We start from the raw sequence: 25,824 nt of genomic DNA on the forward strand, positions 1-25,824 counted from the left end.
TTTCATTATCATCACTTACTGAGCACTTTCTGTGTGACAGACATACTTCTGATTTCTTTACATATAGTAACTCAATTCTCACCTTAACTTTATATAGTGTAGGTTATGATTATGTTGTGGTTATGGCTCCCCTTTTAAGAGAAGAAAACTCAGTCCTTAAGAAGCTATATAACTTGCCCAGGCTCAGTAGTCAAGTCTCAGAGTGAGTGAAGTTAACACATCTGACTTCATTCCTTAATTCTAACCTATACATAGTACTACTGTAGAGCTTTTTCTTTAAAGTTTGAATTAAGTGCTTAGAAACTTCTACTTTATTGCTTTTATCTTGAATTATATTTCAGTATTACTTTTGACAAAAATACTTCCCAATTTAAACTTTCATTCTAATAATGAGGGAGATAAAAAAGAAAAATCAAAAGAGCAAGATGTGGCCAGAATGTCAGGTGTTAAGCAACACAAACAAATAACACTGGATTATTGTTAGAAAAATTTCAAATGTAAGATAGAAAATAGGCTTAAATAGTCAGCCACTGGGGCTAGACTCAAAAGACCTGGGGATTTTGGGTATTTTTGTGACCTTGGACCGTTCATAAAACCCTATAATTCTTAGTTTTTTTCAAGGGGAAAATGATGGAGCTATGTCTTGGTGGAGACACAGGATTGATTAGCAGAGTATGTGTGAAATTACATATAAAACTATAATGAAATATATAAATATGTAAGTATCATTATTAAAGTTGACATAAAGCAATGTATACATCTTAGTGATACTACTTAATAATTGGATAATCTCTCATTTTTTTTTACTTGAATATATAAAAAGTATGTGAATCATAAATGTAGAGATTAAGATATTTTTAATGATTATTTAAATTTCTACACAAAGGAGTTTAATAATCTGACTTATTTACTTTGTAGCTCTGTGAATCTTTAGAAGAACTGCAAAACCTGAATGGAAAACTTCGAAGTGAAGGGCAAGGAATTTGGGCCTTACTAGGCCGGATCACAGGGCAGGTTTGTTTCTTTCCAATTGCTTTCTTCAATTCTTTCTCTTTATATGGTTTTCGAAGACCAGATTTCTGACACAACTGTCACTTTACTAACTGAAGAATTCGGTTTGATCAGAGCTTAATCCTCTGGGATAACGATTTCTACCTGAAATGCATCTAGAGCGTTGGAAGCTGCTTACTGAGAACCTATAGCTTCATTTGGTTGTTTCAACATCTATCTTGTTTGCAAAACTTTTTCATTTTCTCTAACTGATTGACCTGTCATTTTTGATGAGTTAAGATTTGAAGCAAAAGTTTCTCCTACTACATTCTTCTTTCCTTTAATTTAGCAGTTTTAGATTCTGTCCCACATTTTTCTTTCCTTTTTTGTGCTATATTAAGTTCAATTCTTTATTATTTTTGGATTTAAATTTTAAAATGGTAAACTAGATAGATTATTTTCACATTAATCTGTTTTAAAGGAGTTTTTAAAACTTAAATGTTAAACTAGTTTTTCAACAGTAATTTTTGTAGTTGTGGGGAAAATCCTTTAAGCTTGAATTCTTGTAGCTTATGTTCTTGGTGTTGAAAAGAATAATTTTAAATGGAATTTATGAATGCCTTTTTAGTTCTGTGCATATAATTGATTAATTTAAAAAATTTCAAATAATTTAAAAATCATGTTTTTAAGGATGATGATCAGCTACTATATTCAATACAAAAGTGGTTTTAGGGCTGCTGGTGTAGCTAAGTGCTAAAGCACTTGCCTAGCATGCCTGAAGGCCCTGGGTTTCATCCTTAGTATAATAAATCTCAGAAAAAGTTTTGTTTATGAAGGAAGATTTTCAAAGAACAGTTATTTTTCAGTTTTTTTAGAGGTTTACAAAGAGTTAAATTCATGGCACAGTTCATGTAGATATATTATTTTATAATGTAATAAATCCTGATTTGTATTATGACATGTTTGAAGTTAATTTTTTTGAGAAGAGAATATATGTGGCTTCTATTATAAAGAATAGTTTATTTTAGCTGGGTGTGGTGACACACGCAAATAATCCCCGTGCCTGGGAGGCGGAGACAAGAGGATCGCGCAGGTTCGAAGCCAGCCTTGCTGCCTTAAGAGACCCTGTTTCCAAATAAAATATAAAGTAGGTCTGGGAGTGTAGCCAGGAGGTAGAAGGGTTTCCAGGAACCCCAGTACCACACACACACACACACACACACACACACACACACACACACACGAATAGTTTATTTTAGAGGATGGGAATAAGTTTGCTATAAAAGAATTAACCTTCTTTTCAATTGATAGGTTGATGGAATTTTGAAGATTATAGTGTTTTATATTTGATATTTAGAGAAGGTAATATTGAGTACAAGGCTTTCGTTTATTTTTAACATAGCCATATCTTTTGGCTTCATTTGCAAATTTGTCTCCTAAGAACCTCCTTTTTAGTGTAAAATATTATCTATAAAAGACACTTTAATTTATTCAATGACTTTCACAGAGGTTTGCAGATTTCCTCGTGCAAATATAAAATGCACAACAGAAATAGAATTCATTTGTACTGTTTACATGACACCTTTTTTTTTCTAGTTGGTTGAACAGATGTGGGTCCACTGGGGCTCTAAGAAATGACTTTGATAGATGGTTGCTGTCTGAGAGGCCAGCATTCTACAGATTAGTAGAAACCCAAAGAGAATCTCATTTGCTTTTCTAGAGAGTTTGGTCCAATAAGATAATTTTTCTAATTAACCTATGGAGCACCAATATTGCTGGGTAATTGAGGAAAATAAACGGCCTCAATATTCTTTTTGTCAAGTGTATTGTGTTATTTTTTAAACCTCCTGTTCACTTGTCCTTCTCTTTCACATTTTCAGGCTAACGTAGTTTGATTTTCATGTTTTAGTGTAGCATTAAAATTTGATGAAAGTATGTAATTATAGGTTTCTAATGAATGTAATTGTTAGATAAAACCTCATTTTATTTTATTTTTTGCCAGTGTAATAGCTGGTAAAGCAGATTTCCCCTCACAAGCCTAGCATATTTAGTTGACTCAAATGGCAAATAGATGAAAATATTGCTCTGTATTTCATCCTTTAAACAATATATACTGCATTTGTTCAAATCAATAGAAGTTGAATATACCGGCAATTTTGCGAGCACCCAAGGAGAGAAAACCAAGTAAAAAAGAAGGAGGCACACAAAAGACATCTACTCTTCCTACAGTACTTTATAGGCAAGTAATGAAAGTGTGATGGAATATTTTATATTTCTAAATTAATGTGTAGTAAGAGAATACTTCAAAAATTTGAAAGTGAATTATATCCATTTCAGAATTTAAGTTAAATGCAATGGAGATTCATTTATAAAAAAATGCTTTCTAATTGAATGATAGATTTTTGTTTCTCTATAACGTAAATGAAATTTTAGATTTTAAATAATTGGGATATAGCTACACAAAGTAGAAATGAAATTTCTGAAATTAAAGTTACTTTAAAATATGATTATTGTCTTGAATAATTAAAACAACCTAATAAATACACATTTATATATGATTTAATTTAAATGAGTTGTTAAGTTTTGTGCTGTTAGGTAGTGATAAATATCATGTATATTCTGAATATGTTGTCTTTGTAGGTGGTGGATAATGAAGATAAATTGTAATTTGAATCTGTCTCTCTCTGATCAGTTACAATATTATTTCCAGAAATATTTTTGTTCTTTACAATATTCTATGCTCAATATTTTCAGTGTTCACCTTTATAGTAACTTCACAGTCAAGATTCTGTATCTAAAAAAGTTAATATTTCACTTTTTTCATGTAACATTTTGATTATATTAAGTGAAAAATTAATAGAAAATGCTGGAATGTTTATGTGTGTGCATATATTCATATATGTGTATATATATAAACATACATATTTATGCTTATAAATATGTAAATAATCTCTCTAGCATTCTTTATTTCTTAGCATTAGCAAGAATATCAGTCTCCATAACTATCTTCTATTCTTTGTTAGAGATGTTCTCCACAGGTAATAGCAAATAACTTCTTTGAAATATGGGAGGAGCCCATTATTGTCTTATTGTACAACATAAGCATTAGCATGCTATCACTATAGCAGCATTCCCCGATACAATTAGCTTATTTAAAACCATCAGGCATATCACTGTACATCTGACGTTTATGACTATAGTTTATTTTTGCTTTGGAATATATTTTACATGCTTTTTTACTTTTTGCTCTGAGATTAGGCATTGATTTTTTTTTGGCTTCTACCCCCCACCAAATGTATTTAAAAAATTCAAACATCATTGCTTTTACACATTTTCAATCAATGGATAGTCCTTTTAAGTTCTCCACAATTTTTTTTTCATTCCTTTTATTTCCAATACAAGTATATAAATATACACTAAATTTTCAGGACATAAGCAGATGTTCTCAGAAGTAACAAAATTGCAATTACCTTTTCCATAAGTAATGTTCGATTTTGCCTAAAAGAAAACATTCAACCTAAAATCTTACTAACAGTTATAAAGCTACCTAATATTTACCATTTGGTATATTTTTTAAGACTCCAAGTCTGATTTTGAAGAGTTATTTTAATATACCGCTTACTTATATATTGAAGACTCTTTGAAAGGCTTATAACTAATGGTAGAAAATTAACTAAATTTTGCCAAGTAATTTCTTTCATAGTTTTAGAGAGAGACATTTTAGAAAATTGGCAATTTTTTTGTTTCATGATTTGTTTTAGAGAAAAATTGATCTAAAGTTAAGTGGATTTTATTTAATAATTGATATTAAGAAGATATTGAGAATAATTAGGTTTTATATGTTCTGTTTTCAAAGGTTTGACTCATTTAAGTTTATATTATGTCGAGGCTAATTTTTAACATTCTCAAAAGTATTTAGACCTAACAGTTATTCACATTGTAAAAAGACCAATGATATGAAAAAAGTTCTTTTTAACAGAAAAAATATTAGTCAAGATGAAAATTTTAAACTTTAAAAAAAATGTTATAATGTTTTGCTGTGACAACTAGTTTCTTATTTGCTGCCTTTATTCATAAAGTTGTGGAATTTGTAAGAAGAACCATGACCAGCATCTTCTTTTATTATGTGATACCTGTAAACTCCATTACCATCTTGGATGTCTGGATCCTCCTCTTACAAGGATGCCAAGAAAGACCAAAAACAGTTACTGGTAAGTGAAATGTTTTTTCAGATATAGATGTTAAACCAGTTTACTATTTTTTTAGCACTCTATGAAAGGAAGTATTAAATTATTAATAATTAAACATTTGGCACATTTTAAAATTGATATTTTCATAAATATTTATTAGGTTATTATGTGAACAAAGTTAACAGTTTTTTTTGAGTAATGAATATTCAGTTTGTTCTTACTATTTTGGTATCTTAGCAGTGGATTCTTATGTAAGGTGAGATTTTTATCTGGTGTGTTTATAATATTTTTGCATTTTATTGTTAGGAATTTCTTAAAGGATTTATTTTGAAATTGAATTTGAAATTTGCCTTCATATTCATGCTTTTACTTTGAATTAGTATCTTATTTCTGAATTATTGCCACCAAAACTTCTGTTGTCATTTGTGCTAGTTCTATTAGGTTCAGCTAGCCATTCGTTGAAAGTCTAGAAACATTTCACAAACTTTTCTGAATTGCTTTTTTTCATTAACTTGGGTATATTGGATAACCTCAGATGTTTGATAACAACTTATGATATCTATATTGAGCGTTGTCCTTTATTTAATTTAGTCCAAGGAAGAGATAAGCTTTCAAATTTTAAAAGACCAACTTCTTATATGAAGGAGAATATAGGAAATGAAAAACTTTTGAAATGAACATGAATATTCTTTTATACAAAATGTCTCTCTAGCCGGGTGTGGTGGCGCATGCTTGTAATCCCCGCGCTTGGGAGGTGGAGACAGGAGGATAGCACAGGTTTGAAGCCAGCTGCCCTGGCTTAAGAGACTCTGTTTCCAAATAAAAAACATAAAATAGGTCTGGGAGTGTAGCCCAGAGCTAGAAGGGCTTCCAGGAACCCCAGTATCACCAAAAAAAAAAAAAAAAAGTCTCTCTAGTTTTAGAAAAGAGTAAACCTCAATATCCTTAAATTTTTAATATATTCAAATGGTTGTATGTATTTCTCCAACACATTAAGCATATTTAATCTCTTCAGGCTACTTGTTTATTTTATTAGGAAGGTGTATCCGTGCTCTTGAGCCTATTTGAGCCTGTTCTTTGTTGAAAATCTGTAGAATGTTTGCTACAACTCACCTTTTTTCATTTTACATTCTATTATGGTGTATTGGTAGCTTGAAATTGTGCTGGTTGGGAGTATTCATACCATGGAAATTGTTAGTACTACAAATTAGGGCTTTCCCCTCAGAGAACCAGGTTTCTTAGCATATCACTGGCTGTTCATTAGTCTCTGCCTAGTTCTTGCAAACCCTTTTATTAGAGAAAGTGTCCTGTTACTGGTACTTTATTTGGTGACTGTAGTCTTTGGTGCTATAGTCTTTGTTAAACTTCTGCAGATCCCACTGGTAAATGTTTCTGAACATTACCAGTTTCTGTTTTTGCTGTCTTTATGCTTTGTAACCCTGTGGTAATGCCTTTGCTCTTACATCTCCATTATGCTGTCTTTTGCTGGAATTACTCTAATATCTGTGGTTAGAGATCTGCTCTCAGGTCCCATATTCTGCCTGAATGACTATTTCTTTTAGACAGTTCTCTCAGGTCTTTTCTTTCAGTACCAGCTCAGATTTCTTGGAGATTCTAGCTAGATCAGTGCGTGTTCTGTTCAGTAAGTCCCACAGTCTTCAGTGGGCTTTACTGGGCTGATTTGAGACATGTAATAGGGAAAAAAACCATGGATAGAGATACAGAAGTAATTGTTAGTGGAAGGCAGAGAAGTTGAGTGAGTTTGTATTAGATAGGATCAAACATTGCAGTGAAATAGTAGTCTGTTGAGACTATTGAGAGGGAAATGATCTAGGATCAAGACAGTCTCAAGAAAAGAACAAATGGTTTATTATGGCTACTTTGGAAAAATATCAGAGAAAACTGATTTGTTGAGGCTGTATAGCAAGAATGTTCAGTGAATGAGTATATTGATTATTTTATTTTCCTTAAGTAGTATTCAACTGCTCAAGAAAAGAAAAGGGCAAAGCCCAGGGACTTTTAAAATTGGCTAGGGATGGACAAAGCAGATTAGGGAGAATATTGGAAGATTAAGTTGATGATGAATTGATCAGAGATTAGAAGAGCTAGTGACGGTATGATCTGGGTTCTATTTTGTTTGTACTCTTATACTTAAAATGTATTTTATATCACTTAGTTTATGTTATTTTGTTTTTGTAAAAATATATAATCTGCACATTGCCTTAAATTCTAAGACAAGCCTGGTAGGATAAAAAATCATAAGTTTGATTTATGAGAGACACTCAAATATTTAATGGTTCTTTTAATTTTAGAGTATTTATGTTATGTTTTTGCCACCTATCTGAACAGAAATTCTCTTTTTTCTTATTCTTTGAAAATACTCCTTGAAGGATGGTTTGACAGTTGAATAATATTTACTATGTTGTTTTATTCCTTGGATATGCCTTTTTATTATTTTAAGACAAAAATATAAAGCCTTATATGAAGAGTTTTTAAAATTTTTTAGATTTTTTATAATCATTCATTTACAATATTTTCTATTTCCTTTTTCCATTAACTTAGTGTGAATTCCAGCTTTAGAATGAGACATCTACTGTATATAAAATAATACACACACACACACACACACACACACACACACACACACACACCTTTGCTATTAATTTAAAGTTTTGAGAAAGCATAGATGAGCAGATAAGGAAACCTAACTGTGAGGGATGGGAGGGGAGAAGAGGGACATTCCCTAATGTATAGGACATTCCCTAATGTACATGACATACATTCATAAATATAAAAGTCAATCAATAAGCCAAGTATGAGAAGGAAGAATGGAGGGAGGGAATGGGGTTGGAATTGGGGAAGGGCTAAATGAGTGATGTGTGTCTGTATGTGTCTACCATCTTGTTTGTGCCTCATTAAGATATATGATTATAATTCACCAATAAAAAATTAAAAAATAAAGTCTTGTTCAGGTTTAATGATTTGAAAAAGAACAGAATTTAGAAATGGAGTTAAACGTTCTTCCTTGCTTATAAAACAGACTCTTCCAATAATCAGAGGCAGGAGGATCTGAGATGATATTTGGGACATGTTTGAAGTTTTATGTAGGCACCTGTCAATATTTTCCTCTATAAAGAGGGGAAAAGTTGTAAAAACATATGACATGGGATTCTGAAATATTGAAGTCCTAAAGAGGTAATTGTTGGTAGAGGAGAAGAATAAAGTTTGAGCCGGGCATAATGGTGCATGCCTGTAATCCCAGTACTTCGGATGTTGAGACAGGAGGATCACAACCTCAGCTAACTAGTGAGTTACATTGCAACTTAGCGGGATCCTATTTCCAAAAAAAAAAAAAAATGAAAAATAGGACAGGGGCTGTAGCTCAGAGGTAGAATGCCCCTGGGTTCAATCCCCAGTACTGAAAAATAAATAAATAAATAAATAAATAAATAAATAAATAAATAAAGTTTGAATTATCTGTAATAGTTGAAAAATGAAGTGTTAATGGATTTGTCACATTTTAAGATTCATACAGTTCTTTTTTTAAATTTTTATTGGTGCATTATATTCATAAATCCTATTGGGGTAAAAAACTTGTGTGTACAGACATGTACACATCACTAATTTAACCCCTACCCAATTCCCACCCCATTCCCTCCCAGTCCCTCCCTCCCTTGCTCGGCTTAGTGGTTGACTTCGATATGTTTAAGTACATTGTGTTTTTTAGAGATTTTCCTCTTCCCCCTTCCTTTCTCCTCCTTTAGGTTGCCTTGTTTGCTCCTTTATAGGATTTCCTTTTTCACCTAGAGTTTCTCCTATGACCCATTTCTCCCTCTCACATATTAGGGAAAGCATCTGATTTCTTATTTTTTGTGACTGACTAATCTCACTTAGCATAATGTCCTCCAGTTCCATCCATTTCCCTGAAAATGATATAATTGAGATTTTTTAATGGCTGAGTAAAATTCCATTGTGTACATATCCCACAGGTTTGTAAACCATTCATCTGTTGATGGACATGTTGGCTGGTTCCATAGTTTGGCTATGGTGAATTGTGCAGCTATGAACATAGATACACATTCATTAGTTTGGTAGTTTCGTTTCCTTTCTTTTGGGTAGATACCCAGAAGTGGTATTGCTGGATCAAATGGTAGATTTGTTCCCATTCTTCTGAGGATTCTCCATACTGTTTTCCAAAGTGGTTGCACTAATTTGCAATCATACAGTTCTTTTTTTGATTTAAACAAATAAAGTTCTCTAAGTTTGTATTAGAATAATTTCTTGTCTTAGTACTCTTACGCAGTAAAATTATTTTCTTTAGTAAATAAGAATATTAAGTCCCTTTCAATCATCATTCTCTATATATGTTGTAGTTTTATTTTACTGAATATATGGTGTGGTAAATTGAAAAAAATCTTAGTATTTCAGCATGAGGGTGAAGGTTATTTTTCATAAATTTCTCACATGAATTTTTAGTATTTATACTTTAAAATCCATTTTACTTAATGAACTGTTTTGATTACTTCGAATTATCCTTTACTATTTGGCAGGGAAATTATAAATCTTAATATTCTTCTTTAATAGAGTATATTCAGTAAAAATATACAGTGTTACTGTGAGTTCAGTTGAATTCATGGATAATAGCTGGGTAGTGGGACATTAAAAGAAGCCAGATATGTGTTTTGGCATTTTGAAAGATAACATGACTTCTCCCCTAAATACTATTAGATTCCCTCAAATTTGATAGGCTGTGCCTTTTTTCTAGGTTACTCTGCTGATCTTGTGTACCTATTAATGTAACAGAGATGCTTTTAGATATCTTAAAGGATACTTGTGGGATAGAGACTATAATATTTACTCAATTGTTGAAAGAGTGAAGGAGTAATGACCATTTTTGCTGTTGCTTTATATGGTGTTAATCATGTGGCACTATGGTGAAATAGGGATGGATACATTAAGCATTGAAAGTTACAATATTCTCTTGCTTTTTTGAGTTGTTCAATGTTTTTGTGAGTTCAGGACACAACATTTCTATTATCTGGGTACTTTATGGTAAATTTCCTTTCCATTTAAATGTGTTATTTTTAGTAGGAATGAGAATGTTCATAATTAGAGAATATCCTGATGAGTAATAGCTACAAAAAGAGAAACAGCGGGGTTAAGTGGTGCATGCTTGTAATCTCAGTACTTGGGAGGCTGAGACAAGAGGATTGCAGATTTGCAGGCAGCTTCAGCTATTTAGTGAGGCCTTCTGTAACTTAGTGAGTCTTTGTTTCAAAATAAAGAATAAAAATAGGGCTGGAGGTATAGCTCAGAGGTAGAATGCCCCTGGGTTCCATTCCCAGTTAAAAACAAAAAAAGAAAGAAACAGAAGGGAAAGTATTTTAAATGAAATAACTATTTAAACCTGGCATTGTGGCACACAGTTGTAGTCCCAGCACTTGGGAGACTAAGACTTAGTGAGACCCTATTTCAAAATAAAAAATAAAAAATAGGGCTGGGGGTGTAGAATGCCTTTGGGTTCAACTACCAGTACCACACACACACATAAATAAAGTGATTTAGACAAAAAGGCACTTTTTTCTATATCCCATGGATTCATGGGATATAGAATGATTTATTAATCATTTTAAAAGTGAAGTGGATCTATTTGAGAAACTTTCAATACTTTTTACTGCAGTAAGAGAATGGTTACTTAGTATTACAGGACTTGTACATATTCTTCATATATACCTGGTGTTTGTATAAATTATAACTAAAACTAGAAGATAATAAATATATGGTTTTTAATAATTTTGTAGGCAGTGCTCAGAATGCGACCAGGCAGGGAGCAGTGACATGGAAGCAGACATGGCCATGGAAACCTTACCAGACGGGACCAAGCGATCAAGGAGGCAGATTAAGGAACCAGTGAAATTTGTTCCACAAGATGTGCCACCAGAACCCAAGAAGATTCCAATAAGAAACACGGTAATTTGTTCTTTATTTATCACAATCATAATAATATTCTGAGGCTACAAGTGAAGAGAGAGAGATAAACAAATGGTCGACATATATTCAGGAGTTAAAGAAAGAAATGAGTATATTACTGTTGGTTATTTTTTAGCATTTTTCAGTGTTATGAAATATACTTTATGTATCTGAGTTTCTAATTTAAATGTTGAGTTGAAAGCATAATAATAATAGTGAACATTCAGCATTCCCACCACTTAGCTTAAAGGACAGAATATTACTGAAGCCTTGAAAGTCCTCTCTGAATCACTTATAATCTCATCTCTATCTATCTAGCACAGATGCCATCTATTTCTTCGATGTCATATTCTTATTCTTTATTACTTGTCTTTATAATCTGTGTGCTCATAAATAATACATGGATTAGTCTTACAGGTTTTGAATTTTATATAAATGTAGTCAAACTTCTTTCTATAGTTTGATTTTTTTTTTTATTTTGGTGGTACTAGGGGTGGAACCCAGAGGCTTTCTACCTCTGGGCTATACTCCCAGACCTATTTTATATTTTATTTCGAAACAGGGTCTCACTAAGTTGCTGAGAGCCTCACTGAGTATCTGAGGCTGGCTTCAACCTGTGTGATCATCCTGTCTCAGCCTCCTAAGTGCAGGGATTACAAGCGTGCGCCACCATGCCCGGCTTATAGTTTGATATTTTGACCAACATATTGATTTGATTCATACATACTAATTAATCCATGCAAATTTGGCTTATTTATTTTCTCTAATGTATTGTTTTCTACTGAAATAATAGATCATTACCTAGTTTTGCCTCTGTTATGTTGGTGGACAGTTAAATTTTTTTCATTTTTATTAGCTTTGTTTTAAACATTTTTTGTAAATGTTTTCTGTAGTATGGTTACGTTTTCTTGATATTAATGATTTTGGGCATCTATTTATATGTTTTTTTCAGTTATTTCTTTTTCTAGGAAATGCATAAGCCTGTTTTTCAATCTCATTCAAAAATTCTCTGAAGCCAAGATTTAAAGAATTTCTTTAAGAAAGTTTTGTTTATTTTTCAGTGACTTGGGTGGGGGTTCTATTAACCTAAGGTTACATTAAATAAAATTTTGTTGTGTGCAGTTTTCTTTACATCAGTAGTGTAAATTTATGCTCCAAAACCATTAAGGTTGGCTTTCAATTATGACTTCTTAGGGGAAACATTTTTACTTTAAATATCTGTCTTACTTTGAGGGAGATAGAAAGATCTTTTTAGGGTCAGCTGTCATCACTGTTTTGGGTATCTGTTTCATTTAAGAGTGCCTTTATTTTTTTTTTCTTAGAATTTTCTTTCTTTTTTAATTAGATATATTTTTATAGAGAGGTAATAACCCCTATATAATTATCACTTAAAATATCTTATTTAGCCGGCCATGGTGGCGCATGTTTGTAGTCACTGCGCTTGAGAGGCAGAGTCAGGAAGAGTGCGCAGGTTCGAAGCCAGCCTCGCTGGCTTAAGAGACCCTACTTCCAAATAAAAATATAAAATAGATCCGGGACAGTAGCCCGGAGATAAAAGGGTTTTCCAGGAACCCTAGTACCACCAAAAATAATAATAATAATAATAATAATAATAATAATAATAATAATAAAATCTTATTTAAAAGAAGTCAGTTAGATTATTTTTTTCAGTTTTTTATGGACACATGCAAAATTGATGAGGCAAATCTGGAAATTGCTCTCAGGTGATATAATTTTTTTTTTTTTTTTTTGCGGGCGTGGTGATAGAATCCAGGGGCATTCGACCTCCAAGCTACAACCCCTGCCCTATTTTTTATTCTTTATTTTGAAACCGGGTCTCACTGAGTTGCAGAGGGCCTCACTAAGTAGCTGAGGCTGTCGGCAAACTGCGATCCTCCAGGTCTCAGCCTCCGGAATGCTGGGATTGCAAGCGTGCGCCACCACACCTGGCTTGATATAATTTATTTTGAATGTTCAACATAAAGGAACACAAAATAGCTTTACTTGTAGTCTCTACTAGTTTAAAACAGTTTTTAAACTTTAAAAGTATATCATGTTTGTAAAGGAACTAGAGAAAATTTTCCTTTTAAAATATGTCCGTTTGTTTCTACTTTTAAAATATTTTTAATAGAAAAGTTCTTAATTACTTCATATGTCTATATCTACTAAGATTATACTCTTATGAAACATTATATTTCTAATTTTTTATTCTTAAATTCTTCTCACCAGTATTATTATCTTTAACTTTAGAGTTACATATAGAGGGAAATTATGTATTTTTTAGTGGTATTTATGTCCCCATTGCTCAGTATTACTTAAGATAAAGAGAACTCTTTAATAAGAAAGCATTTTTTTCTTCTCGTTCAACTGTTTGCTTTCCCATGTTATAAGAAATTTCCAAAATTTTCTGATCAGATCAATTTCTTTCATCTTATTCATCTCTAATTTTCATGTTTAAATATTTTTAGGCTACTAAGAGATATTGGTGAATGAAATGCTAGACAAAGTATTACATGACCAATATCTTTAGGACAACCAGTATGGCTGTTTTTTTCATTTGTAGGAATTTAAGTGCATATTGAAGCTCAAAACCAAACAAAAATACCACTGTATAGAAACATCATTACTTTTTTAAAAATTTTTTATTGAACATAAATGGTATATATTTATACTTGATGCCCTCTCCCCCCTCCTGCCCCTGTTTTCCCTTCCCCCCTCCCAGCAATAAACCAATGATTGTCCCGGGTAACCATGCCATATTCATAATTTTACATATATTCAGATGTACACCTTCATTAATCAAGTTCAGCCTTCCTCCTCCTCTATCTTTCTATTCAAGCTTTGCTGGTATTTCCCCTCCATTATCTGGAGTCCCACTGGTATCCTTTGTGTTTCCTAGTTTGGGCATATTAGAGGAAACATATGTACCTTCTTCTGTGCTTGGCTGGTCTCGCTTAACATAATGCTCTCCAGGACTTTCCATCTTCTTGCAAAAGGTATGATTTTGTTCTTCTTTATGGCAGAGTAGAATTCCATTGTGTGTATTTCCCAGAGTTTTGCAATCCATTCATCTGTTGATGGGGACCTGGATTGGTTCCATATTTTGACTATTACAAATTGTGCTGCTATGAACATAGGTATGCATATGTTGCTATAGTTCTCTGTTTTCAATCCCTTTGGAAACATACCCAGGAGTGGTAGAGCTGGATCGTATGGTGGATCTATTCCTAGCTTTCTTAGGAATCTCCACACAGATCTCCATAGTGGCTGAACTAGTTTGCACTCCCACCAACAGTATAAAAAAGTTCCTCTTTCCCCACATCTTCGCCAGCATTTGTTGTTATTTGATTTCTTTATGCTTGCCACTCTGACTAGGGTTAGATGGAATCTCAGTATAGTTTTGATTTGCATCTCCCTGATGGCCAATGATGTAGAACATCTTTTCGTGTATCTATTGGCCCTTTGTATCTCTTCTTTTGTGAAGTGTCTATTTAGTTCATTTGCCCCTTTCTTGATTGGGTTGTTTGCTTTGCTAGTATAGAGTATTTTGAGCTCTTTGTATATTCTAGATATTAGTCCCCTATCAGAGTGGTGGCTGGTAAAGATCTTCTCCCATTCTGTAGGCTTCCTCTTTAAGTTGTTGATGGTTTCCTTTGATGAGAAGAAACTTTTAAGTTTGATGTTATCCCACATGTTAATTCTTGCTTTAATTTCCTGAGCTTTGGAGGTTTTGTTGAGAAAGTTACTGCCTGTGCCAATATTTTGTAGTGTTGAACCTATGCTTTCCTCTACTAACTTCACAGTCTCAGGTCTAATTTCTAAGTCTTTGATCCATCTTGAGTTGATTCCTGTGCATGGTGAGATATAGGGGTTTAGATTCATCTTTTTACAAATGGATAGCCAGTTCTTCCAGCACCATTTGTTGAAAAGGCTATCTTTTCTCCAGTGTATTAGTTTGGCCCCTTTGTCAAAGATTAATTGACTAAAGATGTGTGGGTTTGTTTTTGTATCTTCTATTCTAATCCACTGCTCAGTATATCTGTTTTTGTGCCAGTACCATGCTGTTTTTACTACTATTGCTCTATAGTATAATTTGAAGTCTGGGATTGTGATGCTTCCTGCATGTTTCTTATTGCTGAGAATTGCTTTGGCTATTCTGGGTCTTTTCTTTCTCCATATAAAGTTCATGATTGATTTTTCTAGGTCTCTGAAGAATGTCGCTGGTATTTTAATGGGAATTGCATTGAATCTATTGATCAGTTTTGGTAGAATGGCCGTTTTGATGATATTTATTCTGCCTATCCATGAGCACGGGAGATCTTTCCATCTTCCAAGGTCTTCTTCAATTTCTTTCTTTAATGTTTTATAGTTTTTGTTGTAGAGGTCTTTTACATCTTGGGTTAGGTTTATTCCTAGGTATTTTATAGGTTTTGAGGTTATAGTGAATGGAATTGTTTTCTTTGTTTCTTTCATTGTGGATTCATTGTTGGCGTAAAGAAAAGCCATTGATTTCTTTAGGTTGATTTTGTATCCTGCGACTTGCTGAATCAGCTGATTTGTCAATCAGCTCCAGAAGTCTGTTGGTTGTTCTTCGGGTCTTCCAGATAAAGGATCATGTCATCTGCAAATATCAATCTTCATGTATTTGAATAATATTTTTTTCGTTTCCTGTTGTTGATTTCTACTTTTATTCCATTATGGTCTGAAAAGATGCAAGGAATTATATTACATCTTTTGAATTTGCTGGCACTTTCTTTGTGTCCCAGTATGTGGTTTATTTTGGAGAAGGTTCCATGGGCTGTTGAGAAGAATGTGTATTCTGTAATTCCTGGTTAAAATATTCTGTAAATGTCTATTGGGTCCATTTGGTTTATGGTTTTCTTTAGTTCTAAAGCATCTTTACTCATCTTTTGCCTTGAAGATCGATCCAGTGGTGTGAGAGGCGTATTAAAGTCTCCCAGAATTACTGTATTTGGGTCTACTTGGGATCTTATGTCCAGAAGGGTTTGTTTTACAAATGTGGTTGCACCCACGTTTGGGGCATAAATATTTACTATCACTATATCTTCTTGGTGTATTGTTCCTTTTAGTAAAAGGAGGTACCCTGATTTGTCTCTTCTGATGTGTTTTAGTTTAAACTCTGTTTTGTTGAATATCAGGGTTGCTACCCCTGCTGTTTTTTGGTCACCGTTGGCATGGTATATCATTTTCCATCCTTTCACTTTCAGTCTGTGAATGTCTTTGGCTGTAAGGTGAGTTTCTTGCAGACAGCATATATTTGGATTATGTTTTTTAATCTACATTGCCAGTCTATGTCTTTTCATTGGTGAGTTAAATCCTTTGATGTTAAGAGATATTGATTTTTGTTAAGAGAATATGATTTTTGTTTTCTGCCATTTTAAGAATTTTCTCTAGTGTAGGCTTTGAATTCATGAATTTTTTAAGATTCTGTTTATCCTGAAACACTTTTGTTTCCCCATTGATTTTTGAATAGTAGTTTTGCTGGATAAATAAGCTTCGTTTGGAAGTTATTTTCTTCCAGGGTCTGAATCATGTCATACCAGTCTCTCCTAGCATTCATGACCTGGGTTGTATAGTCTAGGGTGATTCTTATTGTTTCACCTCTATATGTCACCCATCCTTTTGTTCTTACTACTTTTAAGATTCCTTCCTTGGCCTCTATGTTGGTCATTTTGGTTATTATGTGGCGTGGCGTGGTCCTTCTTTGGTCCTGTCTCAATGGAGTTCTGTATGCCTCCTGGACATGAAGATCCAAGACTCCCTCCATGTTTGGAAAATTCTCTGAGATTATTTCTTTGAAGAGATTACGGATGCCCTTGGTCTGTACCTCTATCCCTTCTTCAATGCCTATTATTCGTAAGTTAGGGCGCTTCATATTATCCCATATTTGCTGGATGTTTAGGTTTTGTTGCTGTAAAGATTTCTGTATATCGCTGACCGTGTTTTCGGTTTTGCATGTACTGTCTTCTAAAAGTGATAGTCTGTTTTCCATTTCATCTAATCTTCCAGAATTTCTTTCTATTGCTGTTTTCATTTCACTTATTGACTCTTTCATTTCATTTCAGACCTCTTTCTGATTCTTTCTTAGTGTTTCTATCTCATCTTTCATTTCCGCTAGACTTGTTTTAAATCCTTTCATCATATTGTAGATCAAGGTTCGGAACTCCCCTTCTTGCATTTCTAGAAGGTCAGTATTCGTGACTTCTGTCGTTTCTCCACTATTCCTGGTTCTCATATTTTCACCATTCTCAGGCCTGTTCTTCTGTTGTCTTCCCATTGAAGTGGTACGGATTGGATGATGGTGGAGTAGCTGGCAGCCCAATCAGAAACTCTGATGGGCTGGTAGTTCTTCCATATCTGGTTCTCAGGAGGCTGTAGGTCCAGCGCAGAGGTGACTCCTAGGTCTTGGAAGGAGCTTTTGGATTTTGTTGCCATGTTGGTGTAAGTCAGGTCCCGGGGCTATGATTTGGGTTGGAGCTCCGCTGGTGCTGGGCGTGGGTTGTGCTAGAGCCTGGTGCTATATCCTCTGAGAAGCGGCTGGCTGGTGCCGGGCCATGGCTGTGCAGGGGCTGGGCTTGGGCTGGGCTGGGGCCGGAGATGGTAGCAGCCCAGGGGGCTCTGGAAGAAGTGGAGCCCGAGCCTCGGGGCACCGGGGCGGCTTACCAGCGGCTGTAAGTCCGGCGCAGTCTCCATGCTTCCTGGGTCTCCGAAGGAGCTTTCGAATTTTGCTGCCACATTGGTGTAAGTCAGGTCCTGGGGCTGTGGTTTGGGCTGGTACCCCGCGCAGCGGCAGCCTGCCGGCAGCCCAGCTATGGCTGCAGGTTATCCGAAACGCGAGCTTTTTTTTTTTTTTTTTTTTTTTTCAGCGAGGTTCCTGGGTCAGTTTTGGTTTCTGAGCTATATTTATTTTGTTGGTTGAGACACTGCTTTCTTGTTAGTTGAACTTTATTTATTTCAACTACTGAGAAGTGCTGTGTCCCTCAGTCGCCATTTTGAATCCAACATCATTACTTTTGATTATCTTTTTCCTTCACTTGTTTTTACCAAAGATCAAGGAGAATTTTTTTTTTTTTTTTTTTTTGCTGGTCTGGGGACTAGAACCCAGGGGCTTTCGACCTCTGAGCTACACACCTTGCCCTGTTTTTCATTCTTTATTTTTAAGTTGTAGAGGGCCTCACTAAGTAGTAGCTGAGGCTGTCTGTGAACCACGATCCTCTGGTTTCAGCCTTCCAAATGTTGGGATTACAAGCGTGCACCACCACACCTGGCTCAAGGAGCACTTTTTTGAAGACATATTTTTGATTATAGTATCGAGTACTTTATAGAACTATGATTAGAAATGGTATTTCAGAGACTATGGATTACTTTACAGCAGGGTCATTTGGGATATTTGTTGAAATGTATACTTTCAACTCATTCTAGAGGTAATGAATTAGAGTTCATAGAGTTGGACTAAGCAAACTTTTTAGGCATTATCCTTATGCAGAATAGAGTTTGAAAATAACTAGATAACATTTATAATTATTACCTTTCCTCTTTCCTTATCTTTTTCCCCTTTCCCTTATCAATTCATTCAGAAAGCCTTTGATCTGAATATTTGCCTTGTTGGTCAGTACAGTATCAAACCGATCAAGGCATGTAAGGATAAGAGATTCAATAGAGAATGATCAATCATCTTGGTCTCAATCTTACAATTTGAGTCCCTATTTCTGTAATCTCTGTTTTAGACTTGTATTAATCTGTTATATTTAATAGGTGGCCTGGCCAAAAATGAAGTGCCCATCTTTCTTTTCTTTTTTTTTAGTGATAATGATGATAATCCAGGCATATAACCATTTATTACTATATATACAAGTATTTTTGTAATTTATAACTGATTATTTCTTCTCTTTGTTGAATTTTATGTAATTCTTTCTCCTAAAATCCTCTTACTTACATTTCTTGTATAGATCTTTCTACTTTCATTTGAACTTTAATAAAGTTTGGATATTCTCTCTTTAAATATCCTATAATAGTTATTTTGATCAGTTTTTCATCTTCCCACCATTATTAATCAAAGGATGGTTTATTTTCACATTAATCTTATATTTCTCTGAAAATTTTGAGGAAAGTTTTATTTAATGATATCATAGCATACTCTAAGCTTCCATCTTTCCTTACATTTTTAATACTCAGTAAACTTTTTTTGTTTTTTTTCCATATTTTATTTTATTTATATGTGGAACATATTGAAAATGGTGCACATTTAGATTGTGCTTTGTGCCCCCCCCCCATTCCCCTTCCCCATTCCCAATAAAGAGTGCCCAGGATAACCATGCTCTATTTATACTATTACACATAATCATAGGTAGCTCCTCCATTGAATAACCTCAGCTTTCTTCCTATCCTTCCATTCTAGCTTTGCTGAGATTTCCCCTCCATTATGTGGAGTCCCTCTGGTATTACCACTACTCCCTAGCTTGGGCATATTAGAGAAAACATATGCCCCTTCTCTTTCTGTGCTTGACTAATCTCATTTAACGTAATGTTCTCCAGTTCTTTCCATCTACTTGCAAATGCTATTATTTTATTCTTCTTTATAGCTGAATAGAATTCCATTTTGTGTATTTCCCATAATTTTGCAATCCATTCATCTATTGATGGAGATCTAGGATGGTTCCATATTTTGGCTATTACAAACTGTGCTGCTCTGAACATGGGTGTGCATATGTTAATGTAGTTCTCTGATTTCAAGCCCTTTTGAAAGATACCCAGGAGTGGTATAGCTGGATCAAATGGTGGATCTATTCCCAGTTTTCTAAGGAATCTCCACACTGATCTCCATAGTGGCTGAACTACTTTGCACTCCCACCAACAGTGTAAAAGAGTTCCTCTTTCCCCACATCCTTGCCAGCATTTGTTATTGTTTGATTTCTTTATGCTTGTCACTCTGATTTGGGTTAGATGGAATCTCAGCGTAGTTTTGGTTTGCATTTCCCTGATGGCTAGTGATGTTGAACATCTTTTCATGTATCTATTGGCCATTTGTATCTCTTCTTTTATGAAGTGTCTATTCAGTTCAGTTGCCCTTTTCTGGATTGGGTTGTTTGTTTTGCTAGTGTAGAGTCTTTTGACCTCTTTGTATATGCTGGATATTAGCCCCCTATCAGAGTTGTGGCTGATCAAGATCTTCTCCTATTCTGTAGGCTTCCTTTTTACGTTCTTGATGGTTTCCTTTGATGAGAAGAAACTTTTTAGTTTGATGCAATCCCACTTATTAATTCTTGCTTTAATTTCCTGTGCTTTGGAAGTCTTGTTGAAAAAGTTACTGCCTGTGCCTATAGGTTAGAGTATTGATCCTATGCCTTTCTCTAATAACTTCACAGTCTCTGGTCTAATTTCTAAGTCTTTGATCCATCTCGAGTAGATTCTTGTGCACGGTGAGAAGTAAGGATTCAGATCCAACTTTCTACAAATGGATAGCCAGTTCTCTCAGCACCATTTGTTGAAAAGGCTATCTTTTCTCCAGTGTATTAGTTTGGCCCCTCTGTCAAAGATTGATTGACTATAGATGTGTGGGTTTGTTTCTGTATCTTCTATTCTGTTCCACTGGTCAGTCTGCCTATTGTTGTGCCAATACCGTGCTGTTTTTACTACTATTGCTCTATAGTATAATTTGAAGTCCGGGATTGTGATGCCTCCTGCCTGGTTCTTGTTGCTGAGAATTGCTTTGGCTATTTTGGGTCTTTTCTTTCTCCCTACAAAATTCATGACTGATTTTTCCAGGTCTATGAGAAATGTTGTTGGTATTTTAATGGGAATTGCATTGAATGTATAGATCACTTTTGGTAGAGTGGCCATTTTAATGATATTTATTCTGCCTATCCATGAGCAAGGGAGATCTTTCCATCTTCCAAGGTCTTTTGTAATTTCTTTCTTTAATGTTTTGTAGTTTTCTCTGTAGAGGGCTTTTACATCTTTGGTTAGGTTTATTCCTAGGTATTTTAGTGGTTTAGAGGTTATAGTAAATGGAATAGTTTTCTTTTTCTTTTCTTTTCTTTTTTTTTTTTTTTTTTTTTTGGTGGTACTGGGGTTCCTGGAAACCCTTCTATCTTCGGGCTACACACCCAGACCTATTTTATACGTTTTATTTGGAAACAGGGTCTCTTATGCCAGTGTGGCTGGCTTCGAACTTGCGCGATCCTCCTGTGTCCGCCCCCCAAGTGCAGGGATTACAAGCGTGTGCCACCTTGCCCAACTGGAATAGTTTTCTTTATTTCTTTCATTTTGGATTCATTGTTGGCATAAAGAAAAGCAACGGATTTCTTTAGGTTGATTTTGTATCCTGGAACTTTGCTGAATTGGTTAATCAGCTCCGGAAGTCTTTTGGTTGAGTTCATTGGATCTTCTAGATAAAGAATCATATCATCTACAAATAAGGATAGTTTTAATTCCTCTCTTCCTATTTGAATTCTTCTGATATCCTTCTCTTTTTGTTGTGGCAAGAGTCTCAAGGACTATATTGAAAAGGAGTGGTGATAATGGGCATCCTTGTCTTGTTCCTGACTTTAAAGGGAATTCTTGTGGTTTTTGTTCTTGGTTCTATTTATGTGGTGAATAACATGTATTGATTTGCATATGTTGAACAAGGCTTGCTTTTCTGGGATGAAACCAACTTGGTCATGGGGTATAATTCTCTTGATATGGTTTTGAATATGTATAGCTAGTATTTTGTTTAGAATTATTGCATCTATGTTCATTAAGGATATAGGTCTATAATTTTCCTTTCTTGAAGTATCTTTATTTGGTTTGGGGATTAGTGGTACTGGCCTCATAGAAGTAATTAGGGAGAATTCCATCTCTTTCAATTTCCCGGAACAAGTTGTGAAGTATTGGTATTAGTTCTTCACTGAATGTTTTGTAGAATACAGCTGGAAACCCACTCAGTAAACTTTTGAAATAATCATTCTGTTTGTAATGTGCCAATATCTGTCAAGTTTGTTATATTTTCTTACAATGATGTATACAACTTAGAAAAATAGCTTTAAGATATTTTATGGTACTGTATGTGATCTTTCTCTTGTTTCAGTAATCTACTTTGCAGAATATATGAATTAATAGTCTCTTGAAATGGTATTACTTTTAAAAATTCAGACTTAGAAATGTCATTAAGCTTATAGCACTATAATCTCATTACTGAAGGGCTTGTATCTGTGGAGTTTCCCAGAAACTATCAAAAATGTAAAATGATAAAGGCTATTCTAGATTGAAGTCCATTTTTATTGAGAAGTTTTATCTCCTGCTATTATTTTCTCACTTTTTAGACTTTTGGTCTTATGTTTAAAAATGACATCATGGTAGTTGTAAGGAATTAAGAGAGGAAAGGAAGGGATTCACATATTGAAATATTTTAGTAAATTCTGATATGCTATTACTACTGTTGATAAATCTATTTTATTTTGTACTTCTTAGGGATTGACCTTTGGGTATTTTACTTCGTTATATTTTTTTCAAAGTAGGCAAATCAGGAAAGGATGGGGTGAGAAAGGAAATTAGTTTATATAATTACTAAGTTAGTTTATTAAACATGAGATAGTTTAATAATAGTAATAGTATCTAGCATTTATTGAGAGATCACTATATTGTACTAATCCCTCATTCTGGTATACACTATTTTGACTCCTAATTTAAATTTAATAATAGTGAGGCAGAGAAAACTTAAAGAACTTAACCTGTTATATTACATAGCACAAAAGGAATCAAATCTAGATAGCCTGATTTAATAACTTAGGTCTTTATTTATTTTGGTTTTATTTATTTATTTTTTATTTTTATGTGGAACATATTGAAAACAGTATGCATTCAGACTATGTGTGGTACCCTCCCCTCCACATTTTGTATTTGATTTGGAAACAGGGTCTCACTAAGTTGCTGAGAGCCTCACTAAGTAACTGAGGCTGGCTTCGAACCTGCGTGATCCTCCTGTCTCTGCCTCCCAAGCGCGGAGATTACTAGCATGCGCCACCTGCCTGGCGAATTTCACCTTTTTTTGCTTAAGCAACAAATATCTTTTTCATCTGTTCACTTGGTTTGATTAGTATTAAGAGAGATAGGCCCACAGACTCAATCTTTATACGTGATTCCTGCTTTGTGCCAAACAAAATGCTGTTAAATGAATGGCATCTACTTTTTTTCTGCTGATAGGCAGTTTTTCATTTATCATGGCCAGAGAATTCAAGAGGGAATAGAACACTTCAGCAAACTATACTATTCTTGTATTATCTGGGTACTAAGAAAAGTCATTTTTCATTTAATTCTACTCTGGTTTCCATAATAAGGATTTACATAAATCTGAAAGAATACTGCATATTTTGAGTCAGTAGTTTCAATAAGATATAGATGCTTTGAAAGGTGAGCAGCCTCAATATTACTTTTTTCTCTTACATTTTTTCTACTCAAAGGTTATAAAAAGGTTAATCAGAAAAGCTACTTGAAAAAATAGCACTAAAGATTTAGTGTTAAAATGAGTTAAAATAATTATAAGAGAAAGAATGAAAATATATTTTCAGAAAATACCCTTCCTAGACAAATAGAGAGGCTCTCTGTTTTTATATTTTAACACTAATTGTTATGGTACCATCAATTTTTAAAAAACTGATCATTTTGAATGATAGAATTACTTTTAAATTAAATTTTAACAGTAAAAGTAATATATGACTACTTTTTGTTGTAATAAATTAAAACATGTAGCTGGGCATCATGGTACATGCTTGTAATTTTAGTACTTCAAAGGGTGAGATAAGAGGATTACAAGTTTGAGACTAGCTTCAGCAACTTAGTGAGACCCTGTTTCACAAAAAACAAAAACAAAGAGGGGTGGATACTGTAACTGAGTGGCAAAAACTTTTGGGAGTATCTATCTCTATCTCTGTTTCTCTGTCTTTATTTCTCTATCTCTATTTCTCTATCTTTATTTTTTTATTTCACTCACCCACACAAACACAAAATCAAGCAATGTAATTAAATACAAAATCTCCTTTTACTTTTCTTCCTGAACTCAATTCATGTTCCTTGATTGTATGTATTTGATTGTATGTATTTGGAACATCTGTTAAAAAAAAAAGACAAGAAAAATGATCACTGAGACATATGGAAGAATTCTTCATGAACTGTTTTCAACTCTAAAGATTTGATTTTGTAACATCTTGGATTGATTTTCCAAATACCAAATCTCTAGTTATTTCAGTATCTCTATATCATTCATTTTTTTATTATTGGATACAAATAAGAGGAATAAGTCTAAAGAATATCAAATTTAGAAGTTTATTTAAAACTTTATCAGGAATGTACTGTTTCCTTTCTTTCTATTAATTCAGTTATCATGAAAACTAGATGGAGTATTTACTAATACCATTGCCATTCTATAGATGAAAAACTGAGGCAAAAAGTTTAAGTAATCTGCCTAAAACATACAGCATCTACAATGCAAAGTTGAGATTAAGCTTGATTAGCTCCTGAGCATTAGCTCCTGAGCATATACTTCCCTTCATTATGCTGGATTTCTAGACAAGATTACTACTAATTGTTCAGAATTAGACTTTCTGTGTATTTGCAACAGCTTAGTGACTACATCACTAGGCTTGGTCAGGAAAATGGGTCATTTTGTGGAGAGTTAGTCGTTAATGGAATGATTGTCATAGTTGGGGATATGGTTGTCAATAAAGCTATATATATATAGGTCAGAGTAGCTTTGCTGAATATCATAGAAATTATCAGTGAACTCTATCATGAAATACTAAGTAGTCGTTTAGAGCTGACATGAGATTAGAGGATTTGATGGTAAATATCTCAATCTGATGAAAACTAGTATTGAGTGGGTTAAAAAAAATAGGAATTCTTGGTGGAATGTGCAAATCTTTTCAGGATTGTGAAGTGGAACTGATGGAAAGCATCTGAAGAAGTCAAGCATCAGATTCCAAGGAATTTCTGGGTGTGGGAGAAGGCTTTCACTTTTATTTAATATTTCAGGTTATTAACATGGTATGATAGAGGAAGGGGATTGTGCAAAAAGTGGTTATGGTGACAGTGTTAGAAGTGGGTGACAAATTGAGTACAGGTAGTCCAGCATAGTAACCAATTCCCTATTGTAGTGTTTGTTTTATACATGATAGGTCCCTTGAAGTAATATTTTCTAATTCTTCTGTCCATTCCTCCCTTTCTCTTCTCTTTGAGGACTAGGAGATTGTCTTTTTTATCCATGATTCCCAGCTCTGAGTATTGTATAAAACATGCAGTAGGTTCTTGATTAAGTAAATAAATCCCTGATAGCAAAAATGTAGACAGGGACTTGAAGAGTTGTAAAGTAACAAGAGGATAATGTCATTGTAGGTGAAAGAAGGTGAAATCTGGATTTTTTTTTTTTTTTGCAGAATTGCAGATATTTAAAATTGAGAGAGGCTTAACTCCTTTGCTGGCTTGCTGGATATCCAACTGAACCCTCACAGTATTTCTCATGTTTCCCCTCCCTCTTTTGCCTTTGTCTTTTAAACAATATTGATTGAAAGAAACATGGGCAGAGAATCTTACTAGATAGAGGGTCTTACAGTAGATGGCATGTTATTCTATCTTCCCTTATTTATTTACAGAAACTTCACAAATGAACATAGGGATTTTC

General features: G+C 34.0%; 1 protein-coding gene across 1 annotated transcript in view; it reads left to right on the forward strand.

Moving 5' to 3' along the window:
• Positions 1 to 25,824, forward strand: part of PHF14 (PHD finger protein 14) — a gene marked incomplete at both ends in the record, with an annotated part of 210,215 nt that overhangs the window by 62,654 nt on the left and 121,737 nt on the right. The window contains 4 exons of the mRNA XM_080701123.1: positions 919 to 1,014; positions 3,126 to 3,229; positions 5,070 to 5,201; positions 10,982 to 11,150. Of these exons, the coding sequence (XP_080557249.1) occupies positions 919 to 1,014; positions 3,126 to 3,229; positions 5,070 to 5,201; positions 10,982 to 11,150 (501 nt within the window). The remainder of the gene's footprint in view (positions 1 to 918; positions 1,015 to 3,125; positions 3,230 to 5,069; positions 5,202 to 10,981; positions 11,151 to 25,824) is intronic.

This window comes from Muscardinus avellanarius, assembly GCF_963383645.1.
Source record: "Muscardinus avellanarius genome assembly, chromosome: 9".
Classification (NCBI taxonomy): Eukaryota; Metazoa; Chordata; class Mammalia; order Rodentia; family Gliridae; genus Muscardinus; species Muscardinus avellanarius.